Raw genomic sequence first — 14,000 nt, forward strand, 5'->3', positions numbered from 1 at the left:
AATGTCATTTGGTCTTGATAAATGTGCAAAAGTAAACTTTAAAGCAGGAAAACTGCAGCACCACGAAAACATCAGTTACGGACAAGAATGCGATATAAAAACTTGAGCAAGAGGGAGTGTATAAATAATTTGGGAATTGATGAAGGAACAATAAAACATGAGCAAATGCAAATAAAACTTAGTAAGGAATACTTTAGAAGCTTTTAATTCTGAAAACAGTGTTGACATCTAGGAACAAAATCCAAGCTATAAACCAATTTGCTCTTCCAAAATGCGTTGTATAGATTAGATAGGAAAACAAGAAGGCTGCTTCAAACTCACCAATGACTTATAAAAATCATTGTATACCAAGATTATATATTCCCCATTCTGAAGGTGGGATGGGCCTCCTTGAAATTGGTTACATGTATAGATATGCAATCAGGGAACTCCACACATATCTGCTGACCTCACACGACTCAAAACATAGTGAAAGTTTTGAAATATGAGGAGAATAATCCAAGATGACCACTTAATTTATCAGAAGCATATCAGCATCAAGCAGGAATGAAAATCAAACAAGTAGATAAAAATCAGGCAGCAACTGAATGTGCCAAAAAACAAAGAATATAAGGTAAAGGACCAGATGAAAAGGCAAGAAATGTGGAAAATGTATAAATATAGTTGCAAATATAGAAAACTTCCTGAAGAACCTCATGATGATCAGGAACGAAATGCAGGAATGGTTAAGGAGAGGCAAATTCAAACCAAGAGATGAAAGGTTAATATTGGCAGCCCGAGATAGTGGGCTACATACACACTGGTTTACAAAGTCCAATGAACATGTCGGAGAAACAGACAAATGCAGGTTTTGTAAAACTGAATTGGACACAGTCGCACACCTTGTTGCTGGTTGTGACATACTACTGGCAGGACTGTACACTGAAAGAGGCATAATAATGTGGCAAAACTGTTGCACTGAGGATTGTGCAAACATTATGGCACTGAAGTGGCTGAAAAACACTGGAAACATGAGCCACAAAGCATCTTAGAAAATGATGAAGTTTATATCACATGGTATTACCCATTACCAAACCGTTCAAATGATAGATGCTAGAAAAACAGATATATTGGTCCAAGAAAAGAAGACAAAAGTAGCCCTGATCATTGAAATAGCCACACCCAGTGACTAAAGTTTCATGCGTACAAAGAGACACAAAAAGTCATAAAATATCAGGATCTGCAGGCAGAAACGAGAGCAATGTGGAAGAAAGATACCCAGACAGTTCCAACAGCAGTAGGACAACAGGTCTTTTATATCCCAAAAGACTTGAAATTATCTCAGAAAGTTCCATAACACTGATATGCCCTTTTCTGGTTTTATCAGGGACAAAATATCTTATGTAGATGAAGCCAACTTTTCTTCTTTACCAAACCAATTATATCCAGTTACAAAGTCCCTTATTTTCTTTCCAGTGGTTCTAACTAGAACATAAATAAAGGAAAGAGGACACCCTTAACCTGGTTCTTCTTTTCACACAACTTATCAGAGAGGAACCCCCTCACTTTTTTTTGCCTTCAACCCCATATATATCACCCTAATTAACCTTATTACTATACAAGGGAATGCAAGTGCTTCCAGTGCCCTACTCACAAAATCCCAGCTTACTCGACTGAATGCGTTCTCTCCATAAAGACCCAACAACAACAGTGGTATTTTCTTACACTCTGCTTCCCTCTGGATCATCACTGTTCTATCAATGTAGTCAAATGTTTACCTGAACTTCACAAAACAATGTTCTGCACCCATCATTTTTGGCAACACCTTCGTCATTCTTTTAATGGTTTAACATGGAAATGAGCCTACATTAATCTGGGTCTGATGGGTCTGTGATGGGTGTAATACCTAAAGACAGTATTCGAGGATTTTGGTGCTTCATCTTTTAAAGTACAGTTAAATATATATCTATATCCATCTTTCCAGATCTCCATCACTCTCTTCACTCAACTTCTAAACGCCTACAGGAAAACCATCTATTCCTGGAGACTTTCCAGCAGATTAATTATATGATACTGTTTTTATCTCATCTCCTCCTATCTTACCTGTTAGAAGATTTTTATTGATGCATGATCTGAAATAGTTATGAAATGTGTGTCAAAGGTTTCATTTAAATGAACATGTTCCGAAATATAAACTTCGGTGTAGACTAGCCCAGTTACTGTACCTTGATGAATAATATATAAATTCTCTCCAAGAGTTCCTACTACTAAATTTGCATCTTCTATAACAAATATTTTCATGAAATTTCTTCAGAATCTACCCTTTTTAGTTATACATTCCTTTCTATGTCCCCCAGATGCATCCTCACTGTAGCAAATAAAGTTCCAGTCACCACCTGTAAGTAATATTTCCTGCTGAAAGCTGATTTCTCAAAAAAAATTAAGCTCCACGATAACAGTTTTAGGTGGAAAATAAATACATGCCAGCATAGTCCTCATTCCTTTCCAGTAGCCCCTTACTACCAGAAATCTACAATTACTATCTCCCCCCCCTCTTCTATCACTTTGTCCTCGATATCCATCCCGAAATTCTTTATTAAATTCACATGCTCACTTCTTTCCAAACGAGTCTCCTGTAGCATTGCTATATGTACTCTGTATTTCTCAGTATAACTCAATACTATTTTTTTTGTTTATACCTGTGAGGCCATTCACGTTCTAAAATACATTAGCCACTATAACTTATTATTTTTATTTATTATATATGGGAGCCTTTTTAAAAGGTTTACATCCAGCTTTTGTGTTACATGCACCCATTAATGTGTGGCAGGCGGATCCTTTATACAGTTGTTTCTTGTCATCTCCATTTGAACCTACTTCACATTTTATAAGACTTTTTTTCTTTTAATGAAAAAACTCGAGGTGGGGGAAAAAAACACATCCCAGAACCCATTAACTGAAAACATATGTATATCTTCAAATAATGAAATTTAATCCTCCTGATAGGAACAACTGTTCCAAATTGATAACTGCATCCACATGCATTATGGGTCTATTATCACTTCATCGAACTGTCACAACAAACTGCATTTCACTGAACATGCCTTTCATCTAATTCCTCTTGTGTGTGGAGGGGGAGGGGGGACACCTGCTAAATATATAAACCTCGCACTACAGTGGGAAAAAGGCAAATTTCCTGATCCTCACTGTACAGTGATCTCAGTATGAACAGTTCATCGAACAGCATGTTCGATGCAACTGTACTGAAAATGCCATTCGATTAACTGATAGGGACCCAGGCATTACCTAACCTAAAATTACAATTATCCATGCTAAGGCACATGTGTGTGCTCCTACTTACACAACTGCTCTCTGTTCTTGTATTTATTCACCTCCCAGATGTGAAAAACAGCCTGTATGCTTTCGAAAAACAAAATATGTATCATCTTTAAATAAAACAAAACTATATATTGTTTTAGTACGTGCACTGAAGTACTTGGGTACCAGAAAAGCTCCTCCCTATTCATTTCCAATAAATTCAAACTACTTTTTACTAAGCTGTTTGCCCATGTATCTTTTAAATTTTACTGTTGTCGCAGCAAACAATTCCAGACCTCTCAACAATTACTGCCTTCATCTATAAGTGTTTCCAAAGAAACATAACAGAATATGCAGCTACCCTCAGCTGCAGACTTAAGTCGCACTGAACATTTGCTAAAGGAAAATTATTCATTAAAATAAGAGACAGGTTTAAATTTGAAGTCCACTTGCTTACACACAAAAATGTTATTACATTAAGTCAAGGGCATTAATTCAGACATTCATCTATGCAAAAGTAACAGAAAACATCCCAATGCTACATAATTAGTATACTTTTTGTATCCTCCACCCCAACAGCCCAAGATTACAGCCTATTAATTTAAATGTATTTGTCCAGCTACAAAGCTTGAGGTTCTGAGACCCTCCTAGCTGAGGTAATGGCCATCAAAAAGACAGTTTTCCAAGTTAGAAATTTAAGTTGGCAAGAGGGAGCCGGTTCGTATGGTGGGAGAATCATAGTAGCCAGTACCAAACTGAGGTCTCAAGGAGAGATATTTTTGATCCTATGTCTCCTATGTGGTAGTTGGAAATGGTGGGTAATTGCACTCTTATGGTAGCTGCTGCTGTGCCTTCATTAAAAATTTCTGCCAAGAAATCTAAAATCGTACTCATGGGGGCTGTGAAGGGATCTAGGAGACTCTTGGAAGCCCAACAAGAGAACCTTTCCCACTTGCTAGCATAAAGCCTAATTGTTGTCTTATGAGATGAAACTAAAATGTGTCTCACTGCAGGGGATATGTCTGGAAGTGGAGCAACCAAGCTGTCAGTTTTGAGGGATGGAGCATTCTTGACTGATGAATCTGTTACCAGGTCCAGAATCTACGGCTCTTCTTGGAGATGGGGCCATAGGAAAAGAAACCAGATTTGATGAGGCCAGTATGTAGCGATGAGTATTAACCGTCAACTTAATGATGTGGCTTTCTGTAGTACATTGGGAATTAGTGGAAATGGGGGAAAGCATAAAGAAGTCCCGGGGGTCAATTGTGAATAAGTGTATCCCTTGGGAACTCCCCTGGGGGGCAAGGTACTTGCTGCATTTGGTATTCATGGACATGGCAAAGAGGTCACAGCAAGGCTGGCTCCACTTGCAAAAAATCTGGTTCGCAATTTACTGTTTTAGGGACCACGTGTGAAGCATTAGAATTGCTCTGCTCAAGTTGGATTTCCCGGGATTTGCTCTGCAATTAGAAAAACGTTGAGAAGAGAGACTGCCCACTGCCATACTCAGAGCCTCTCGACACAGGGGGTAGGATCTGGTTCTGCCTTGTTTGTTGATATACCACACTACCAACATATCGGTCGTCGGTCTGTAATGCAATCGTACCTGGTGGGTAACAAGGCAGATTTTTTGAAATTTATGGTAATGCCCAGTTCAGAGCATAGATGAATGGTGGTGTTTCTTGCTTTGGTTAGTAGATGCTTGGTGGTGGCAGTCAGGAGCTAGTCGTCTTTAGTACGGAAATGCTCAAAATCCTAGATGCCTCAGGTGAGGCGGAACTACTGCCATGCATTTGATGAACACTCTGGGGGATGTAGTGAGACCAAAGGGCAGAACTCAGAATTGGTAATGACTGGCTCCCAGCCGAAAGCTTAGATGTCTCCTGGATCAACTGTCCATTTTTATATGTTAGTACGCATCCTGAAGATCTACTGAGCACATCCAGTTGTCTTTTCCCAGAAAAGGGAGAATATGCTGCAGTGTCACCATCTGGAACTTTGATTTTTTTATGGACTTGTTCAGCCTGCCGAGATCCAAAATGGGTCTCCAGTCCCCTGTTTTCTTTGGAACTATAAAGAACCCTGAGTAAGTTCCAGATCCGATTTGGTCTGCAGGGACTTCATGGAGGACTCTTTCTTGCAAACTTTGTATCTCTAGGGTTGCTTGATCCCTTTGACTGGATGGAATGTCCGGGGCCGATTTTGAATGTAGGGTGGGGAAGAGAAGGGTATGTTGTATCCCCTGGATATTAAAAATAGACTGTACCCATTTGTCAGTAATGATGTTCACGAAAATCACAAACTGGTACAAAACAGAACAAGGAGAGCAGGCTTATAAGACTGACTCTTAATTTGGTAAGTGCTTTCACTGGCAATAATCCGCCAGCTTCTTCAGACCATCAAACCTAGTTTGAAATACTTTTATTTCAAACTAGGTTTGATGGTCTGAAGAAGCTGGCGGATTATTGCCAGTGAAAGCTCTTACCAAAATAAGAGTCAATTTTATAAGTCCGCTCTCCTTGTTCCGTTTTGTATGAGTGATGTTCAGCCAGGCTTTTGGGTACAGTGAGAGTCTACCCCCAACTGCCTCCAGAGGTGGACAGGTGGGCCTCCTTTCAGGAGCACTGGAAGGGCCTGCCAGAGAATGCATCTGTCACCCTGATTATGCGAAACACCTCTGCCACAAGGTCGGCATTTTCCATTATTGTTTCCCCCTCTGCCCCTGGGAGAAAAATCACCACGTGCATCAGACAATGCTCTTCGGGTTTTCTGAACTACATTTTTTTTCCCTTTTGGCCTTTGGGGTAGGGCCTGGCAGTTACAGAAACCCATACTCCCATGGCATTTTGCCTTCTTGCTCGCACCCGGTCAGAGTCTTTAGGTCCAAACGAGGACGAGTCATCAAAAGGGGTGTTGTGAAGGAAGACTTGAAGGGCTCAGCAAAGGCGCATCCAGGAATGCCTCCTCAGAGCTATTCCTGTACCTGCTGTCCTACTTGCTGCATAAGAGATGAGCCGCATACTGAATTTAAGTTAACAAGCTGGGCAGTCACCTTGTCTGACACCCCCCTAGCTGTAGAACCTTGGAGGGTATCTCCTAGCTCCTTCAGGAGATCCCTCTGGAGTCTGGTAAAATGGGTTAAGTAGTTCAGTGACCCGAGTGTAAAGACCGCTGATAAGAACATATGTTTTCCATATCTGTCCATCTTTCGAGATATCTTATTCAGTGGATGGACAGATGAAGTCTCAAGCTAACTCCTCTTTGGTGGCCATCACCAAAGCATCTACTGGGACACCTTCGGTCAAGAATTCCTTATCAAATGGGTCAGTTATAAATTTGTTGGACCTTCTCGGAACATGTTCCACAGCTTCTGGAGAGCCCCATGCCTTCAAATGACTACACCAAGGAGATGACTGAAGGGTGGAGACACCCAAGAGGGGGAAGGTAAAGACCCAAATGCCTCCAGGTATACGGACTCATCTTCAGTTCAGAAGGGGTAAGGGCCTTCCAGCCACCTCTCTGCTTCAGGATCTCCAGGATGTCAGAGAAGGAGACATCCCCCAGAGGGCGACTGTGGGGACCCTTCTGAACCCTCTAAATCCGTATCTGAAGTGACAGACTCATCAGGGGAGTCTAGATGTTTCCAAAGGACCTCCATGGAGGGGAACTCTGGGGAGGTTTCAGAAGAAACAGGCAGTCTCACCCAATGGGGTGTCCAGTGACATAGGGTCTCTACGCCTGGGGCAAGGGTGGCAAGGATGCAGACTCCAGCACTAATGTTCGGATCCAAGAGTGGAGCTGTATGGGATGATAGCACTCTCCTCCTGACCTCGAAGGCACCACAGCCCTGCTCAGAGGGAGCCCCTGGCTCAATGGGGCCAGGAGACTGCTCCTGAACCAAAGCCGCAGGCTCTGAGGCCTATGTAGGCACCAAGCTGACCCATGCTGAGGCCCCAAGAGGTAGACTCTGATCCAACAACTGTCCGATCAGAGTCTCCTCCCCAGACCTGACAGGGGAGCGTTGGCTCATACACCCCTCGCTGGACAATGGCACGGATGAGGTCGGAGAAGATGGAGCCGAAGATCACACAACAGATCTGAGCTCCAACGGTTCCACTACTATCAATTTCAAACACTCTTACTCCAGAGCAAACAGTTGGATCAGAGAAGGAATTGGTACAGGAGTGTTAATGACTGTTGGAGTAGACCCCACAGGGGGAGGGCTGATCACACAACAGATCTGAGCTCCAACGGTTCCACTACTATCAATTTCAAACACTCTTACTCCAGAGCAAACAGTTGGATCAGAGAAGGAATTGGTACAGGAGTGTTAATGACTGTTGGAGTAGACCCCACAGGGGGAGGGCTGAAAGGATAGTGGCCAGCGCCTGTGTCCAAAGGCAGCTCCTTACCACCCACTCCACGTCATGGTCTGAACCTCCTGGAAGATTGAGAGGAGTGGACTGAAGACTTGGCTGATTGCAGAATAGGCGAGTGTAGCACCGACGAGACCAGCTCCAAGACAGGGGACCGCCACGGGCTAGGTTCCCAAAGCACAGGTGGAACAGACTTTGGGTCCAAGGCCGACTACTTTGGCTGCTTCCTCAATGGCTCTGAAGCTGGTGACGAGGAAGATGCTCATTTGGAGGACTTGCCCAATCTCGGAGAATGGATCGATTTCGGGAAACTGTTTCCCTTAGATTGCCTCTAAAAAGGGAATTTAAGTCGACCCCTAACTATCAACTTGTTTTTATGTTCTAGTAAGAACCTAGAACTAAAGCCATGACAAACAGCGCAAGATTCCTGCAGATGGACTGCACCTAAGCAGTAAACACAACTTATGTGTACATCAGTCAGGGACATTTTCTGGCTACAATTATCACATGTTTTGAAGCCCAAAGGCTTTGCCTCTTTATCCTATGACATAATGAAACAAAGCTCTTTCTGATCAACGGCTTATACTGACCAACAACTTTGGTCAACTAACAAGCTAAACAAGTATAGTCAACCAGAACAATAAAACTTACTAAAACAGGGGTAGAACAAAAGCAAGGGAATAAGGGACCAGAAGAGAGGCCTCTAACTTAAACGACGATCCCCTCTGGTAAGAGGAGAGGACTCAAGTAAAATGACACTCCCTGAAAAACGACCAAGGGGACTGGAAGCCCTCTAACTTGAACAGGCTTAGTAAGGAGTCCTCCAACGTAAACAAACTCTTAGCATAAACAACTAAAGACAACACAAAAACACAAGGGAATTGATAACACGGGATAGGGAACTAACAGGGCCTAGCGATGAAGACCTGTAGACAAGCAAACAGTCAAAAGGCGAAGCTAACTTACACAGCAAAAATACCCTACTCTAGATATGAACAGCTGGTATAAACAACTGGTATACAAAAAAACTTAATACAAGAAAACAAAAAAATATTTCTACTTAGCCTGGAGCCTAGTAGGAAGCACTCGATCTAGTTTAGCAGCAAACGAGATCTGGGTAATCTTCCCCAAGTATAACAGGATAGGGTACAGCCTCGAGCCAGTGGAAGCCCTCAAGCTTTAGTAATAGGCCAAGTCAGAACCAATGATCGGTTCCAAACCCAACCAGCAAAAATGAAGGCGAGATGGGACAACAGAACAGCAGTTACCAATAAACAGATAAGAAAATGCTTGTGAGGGTAAATAACTCATATCCGGGATGAGTGCCTTCCTCCCTAGCCCCCCTTAAAAACATAGCCACGTTCAGTCTAACCCTCTGGTATTAAACTGAGATGGAAATGAAAAAAAACAAATTGTCATATTTCAAGGTGTTACAGTCATGCATTAAACAGCAAGCTGCCTTTGCCCTAACCACAAAAGGCAGGCACCTTTATTCTACAACTCTGTAGCCAAACTATGATAAAAGTGAAAAAAGTGCGAGTGTATCAGTGGTTTTAAACTGGAACACATTGCTCTGGAGTGTGTAATAAAGAATTATATTAGGAATGGACAAAAGAACATAGTCCAATCCAGCTTATAAAATGTGTTCCTGTTGTGCTCCTGGGAGAAATTGTGAAATATTACTCCTGTTTAAGTGACGGTCTCACATTGGAGTCAGTAGGGAGGATAGAAGTTTCTTAGTTTCTGACCCAAGATAGTAGGGGATGTCACATATTGGTGGCAGTTCGCTGGGATATTAACCGGACGTCACACTATCCTTCAGGAAGTCATCCACCCATTGTAACATCATATTGACAACACTCCCCAAAGAATTGACCCAGCAGTCAGGGGACTTGGTAACACAGACAGCAATCTAGCCTTTGACCATCATATGTCTACAGTAGTGAAAAAAATAATTTTATGTTGTGCAACTTAAACAAAAAATATGGATTCTAGGTTTAAGGAAGTCCTTGTTCCACTGTATTCAACATTCACCAGACCTGTAATTGAGCACAATGCCCCCTTTGATACACATCTAACCAGGCATATCCATGAAGTGGAATGCCCGCAGAGGTTCCACATTAAACAAAACCCAGGCAGTGAGAAACATGTCCTATGCAGACCGCCTCAAGACCCTATCCCTGTATTCCATCTCCTACAGGCTGTTGATGACAGATCTAGGTCAGGCATTGTCAGACCTCACCCTAACGGACCTTGTGTACATCTGCAAAACAAATAGCACACCAGAATTACACATTCTAAAGACTTAAAACATGCCTGGGATACAAACAGGGCCTACTGGATGTGGTTTCGGTGAAAATAACAATGTTTTGGGGGTTTACAGTAATCTAGATGTGGCTAAGCTAAGTTTGGTGTCAATGTACCAAGTTGTAGTAAAGTGGGGAGTGAATAGATCTGGGTTTGGTGCTATTAAAAGGGGGAAAGGGGGAAGGGTATGAGTGGTGGTGTGTGGAATTCAATGGACTGTGCTTTATCTGTTCTTGCATGTATGTTGGCGGTCAATAAAAGCTTGAGTTTGGTACCAACTGCACATCATTGTTTCGCGTCTTCTTTTAAGGTAAAAGAATACGACACTGGACAGACAGATATGTATCCCAGAGACTACCACTTCTCTGGAAGAATCTCACCAAACCCAATTCAACCATAACTTGGATAACTGGATGGGGAACAGGAGATTCATCCCTGGTTTGGCACTCATATCTAATGGCCACAGGCAGCCTATAAATGGTTCGTCTCCCAAGCACCTACCTGCTTATAAATGTTTCATCTCTCAAGCCCCCGTTTACACTTACTTACCAAGGCTATCAGAACTTAGCATGGCTAGGCTTAAAACGGCTCTTGGGTCATTAGCCTGGTAAACACTTATGAAAGTGTTAAAGTAAACACTGGTATATTGATCTTTGCTTAACACAGAATAAAATTTTCAACAACTTTTAACCTTCTTTCTTCTCTTGAGAAATACATTTTTTAAGTTAGAAAGCAAACCTGGAGTAAAATATGACATACAGCTATGTGAATGGACCTTAAAAGCTGAAAAAAATAGTCATATGAAAGATTATACACTGCGAGGGGAAAATATACTACACACCTGGATATCACGAATGAACAGCAAACTAAACACTACACCTTTTTGCCCGGCGTCCTTACCTATGAGTCTTCCAATCAAAGAACTATCCAAACCAAAGCACAACGGGACCGATCCATCCAAGGTTCGACTTGATACCCATTCTTGTTTACGGCCATCCCACCTTCCCGTGCTTCGACTTTCCTGCCTTCGTTCAAAACTGCTGCAGCTGTCATGCCTCTCCCGCCAGCTCTCTTCTCCCCTACTCTTCGGTGTTCGCAACGTATCCCATTTCCCCTGTACGAAACGCTGACTCTGAAAATTATCCCTAGGTAGAGACACAGGTTTCCATTCAGGTAAACGGACTGCAGTCTTTTTTCTCTGCCGATCTTCCTCATCACTTTCTGCTTCCCAATCCGACATTTTCACCGATGGTAATCAAACCCTAACAAACAATCACTTTCTATACGAAAACTTACACCCCCGCCCCCTGTTTTGGAGAGCCAATGAACCTTCCAGTCACCCAAACAAATGTCCTGATGAGCCTCTTGATTGACTGCAGTGAGCTTCGAGTATGTTCTTTTTTGTGTTTAAAATGTTTATAGTGCTTGTATTTGGATTTTGTCTGTCCTAAGACATGCACCCTTCAGTAATCTCAAAAATGATCCTCATTTCTTAATCCGTTCGCAAACTAGCAATTTTAAGATAAAAGTTGTTGAATTATTCCTAATACATAATCATTAATGACAAAAATTAAAGCCGTGGGATTCTTTTATTACACAAAAATGCGTGCTAATTCACATACCCTTACTATGTCAGTTTCTCACAAAGTAACTAACTATCCAGAGACGTCCCTAGTAAAAGTAACAACATGGAATGTAGGGTGATCTTGGCTTCAATCACCCCCACTAGGGTCAAGAGTTTTACTTTTTTGAGTCGTTAATGCAGCATTAGGTGTAGAGTTTGTACTAAGTGCTTGTGCCTTTAAAACCACCTTGATGATAGTTTCCTAGTTGAAGGAAAATGTGTTTGAGGGAAACCAGGCAGCTAACTGTCCAGAGACTGCGTCCTGGGCCAGTGGCAATAACACTAAAAAGCATGTAGTCCTGGGTTCATCCTTCAGACAGACAGTTCTTAGTAGTACTAATATTTTAAAACCTCCCTGAGTGTGCCTATTTCTGGCTTTGGCCTTGATTCTGGTGAAGAGGTTGAAAGCTAGGCTGAGGAAGGCTGCAATTTGCACATTAAAGTTGATTAAGGGAGATTTTAGTCTTTTGAGCTTAGTATACGTTGGTTTAGAAAAAAAGAAAACTAATACTTTGGTGAGGGGAAGTGACTGTGGTCTAAGTCCATAAAGTCTAAGTCAATAAAAACGTGAATAAGAATGTGTGCCCACACCTCTAAAGTAAAACTACTTGGTTCATACAGCTGCTAATGGTCATGCAGTGGCTCCATAGCACCAGTACAACAAGGAGATTTCAAATGGAGTTGTCTCTGGACAGTACAACAAGGGGATTTCTCAAGTCCACAATAGTTTTATGAGGTATGCAGTACTGTGAGCTCTTCTATGCTACACAGACCACCTTAATATGTACATAACAAAATCAGTCACTCTAGGACAGTGAGCTCCATGGCATAGATAGAGCCCTGACTACATCCATGGCAACCTTGGCTCAGTTATTACTCCTGATACTGGAAGAGTCAACTGTGTGTGTAGAAGAACTGAGGATCTCCGAGAGGGAGAGAAGAGACCTTTGCTCAGGAACACATTACATTCTCTGTTTACACTTGGCAGCAGATACCATCAAGCCAATGGAGGCGGATATTTCAAAGGGGAGAGAATGACAAACTGGTACATTATCTGAATGCTGTCGTCCTATATCAATTTTGAATATAGGTTATGAAATCATAACTAAGGTTGTAAATAAACAATAGTAATACAACTTGGAAATGGTCACTCCCCTACTCACAAATGTATAGTTTGTTTTCTAGTTTTTTCTACAAAATCAATGCAGACAAAACACTAACATATATCTTCAAGCTATGATATTTAATATTGATAAAATTGAAGAATATTATAGATACACTTTGATAAAATTAGATGCCACTAAGGCATTTGGTTCATAGGTTCATAGGTGGGTACTAGGCTATCTGCCCAAAGGCATTTATAAGCCTAGCCAAAATGTGTTGGCTTTCACCGTCCCCTTAGATTAGTTCCCTGTGCCTCTGTCCAGCAGAGCCACTTGAAGTGATCCCCGAGGTAAACTTTCTGTTTCCCATCCACTCGTCAAGGTTTCTTTTGAAGAGTGTTAGCGAGGAGCTCTGCCTAATGTAGATTGGGATCTTATTCCAAAGCATGGGAAGTCTCTGGGACAGGAATCTATCCCTCCAGCATGTCCTATTTATTGTTGTGGTGAGATGTAAATCCCTAGAGTGTGTGGCTTGAGGGGATAAGGTTTTCTTTAGGTGGAGCATGTCCATCAATTCTGGGTTGGACATGGCCTTGTATGTCAGGCAAAAATCAACTCTGAGTAGGCGGTATGCAACCAAGTACAACTGGAGTTTCTTCAGTCGAGCTGCATAGGGCATCTGTTTGAGGCCATTGATCCTCTTGGTGAGGTACTTCTGTGGTCTTTCCAGCTGTTGCAGGTGTCTTGTAAGGTACATCCCAAACGGGGCGTTGTACTCTAAGATGGGTCTGATGAGTGATGAGTAGAGGAGCACAATGGCCTCTTTTGATCTGGATGCGAACCCTTATGTGATTAGGTGGGTCAAGTAGAAGGATTTTCTAACCACTTTGGCAATGTGATTATCAAAGGTGAGATATACTATCTACTTGGGCCCCATATCCCTTATTACGTCTTCCGTATTTAGGAGACTACCACCTATGTGGTAGTTTGTGGGTACTTTGTTTTTTCCAAAGGGGATGACTATGCACTTTTTGGTATTTAGCTTGAGGCTATGATTTTGACACCAGGTATCCATCTCAGTTAGACCCTTTTGGAGGATGTCTGTGTCAGCCAGAGAGTCAATTATAGCCCCTAGTTTGCAGTCATCTGCGAACTTGGTCAGCCATAGTCCTCCTGTGCTTGCCTGTACCTCTGAGAAGTATATGCCTAACAGGAGGGGTCCTAGGACTGAGCCCTGAGGAACGCCAATTGTAACCAGTTTAGAGATGGACCTAGCTCCTGCAGCTCTCACCA

The 14,000-nt window shown here is 42.1% G+C and overlaps 1 protein-coding gene across 1 annotated transcript in view; it reads right to left on the reverse strand.

Annotated features, from left to right (window-relative positions):
- LOC122814914 (probable ATP-dependent RNA helicase DDX43) overlaps positions 1 to 11,340 on the reverse strand; it is a 1,494,383-nt gene extending 1,483,043 nt beyond the window's left edge. Inside the window, exon 1 of the mRNA XM_044087182.1 lies at positions 10,881 to 11,340. Coding sequence (XP_043943117.1) covers positions 10,881 to 11,220 — 340 coding nt within the window. The 5' untranslated portion in view covers positions 11,221 to 11,340. The remainder of the gene's footprint in view (positions 1 to 10,880) is intronic.
- Positions 11,341 to 14,000: the final 2,660 nt, after the last annotated feature.

Source organism: Protopterus annectens, chromosome 1.part1, assembly GCF_019279795.1.
Source record: "Protopterus annectens isolate FY-2018-M chromosome 1.part1, PAN1.0, whole genome shotgun sequence".
Lineage (NCBI taxonomy): Eukaryota > Metazoa > Chordata > Ceratodontiformes > Protopteridae > Protopterus > Protopterus annectens.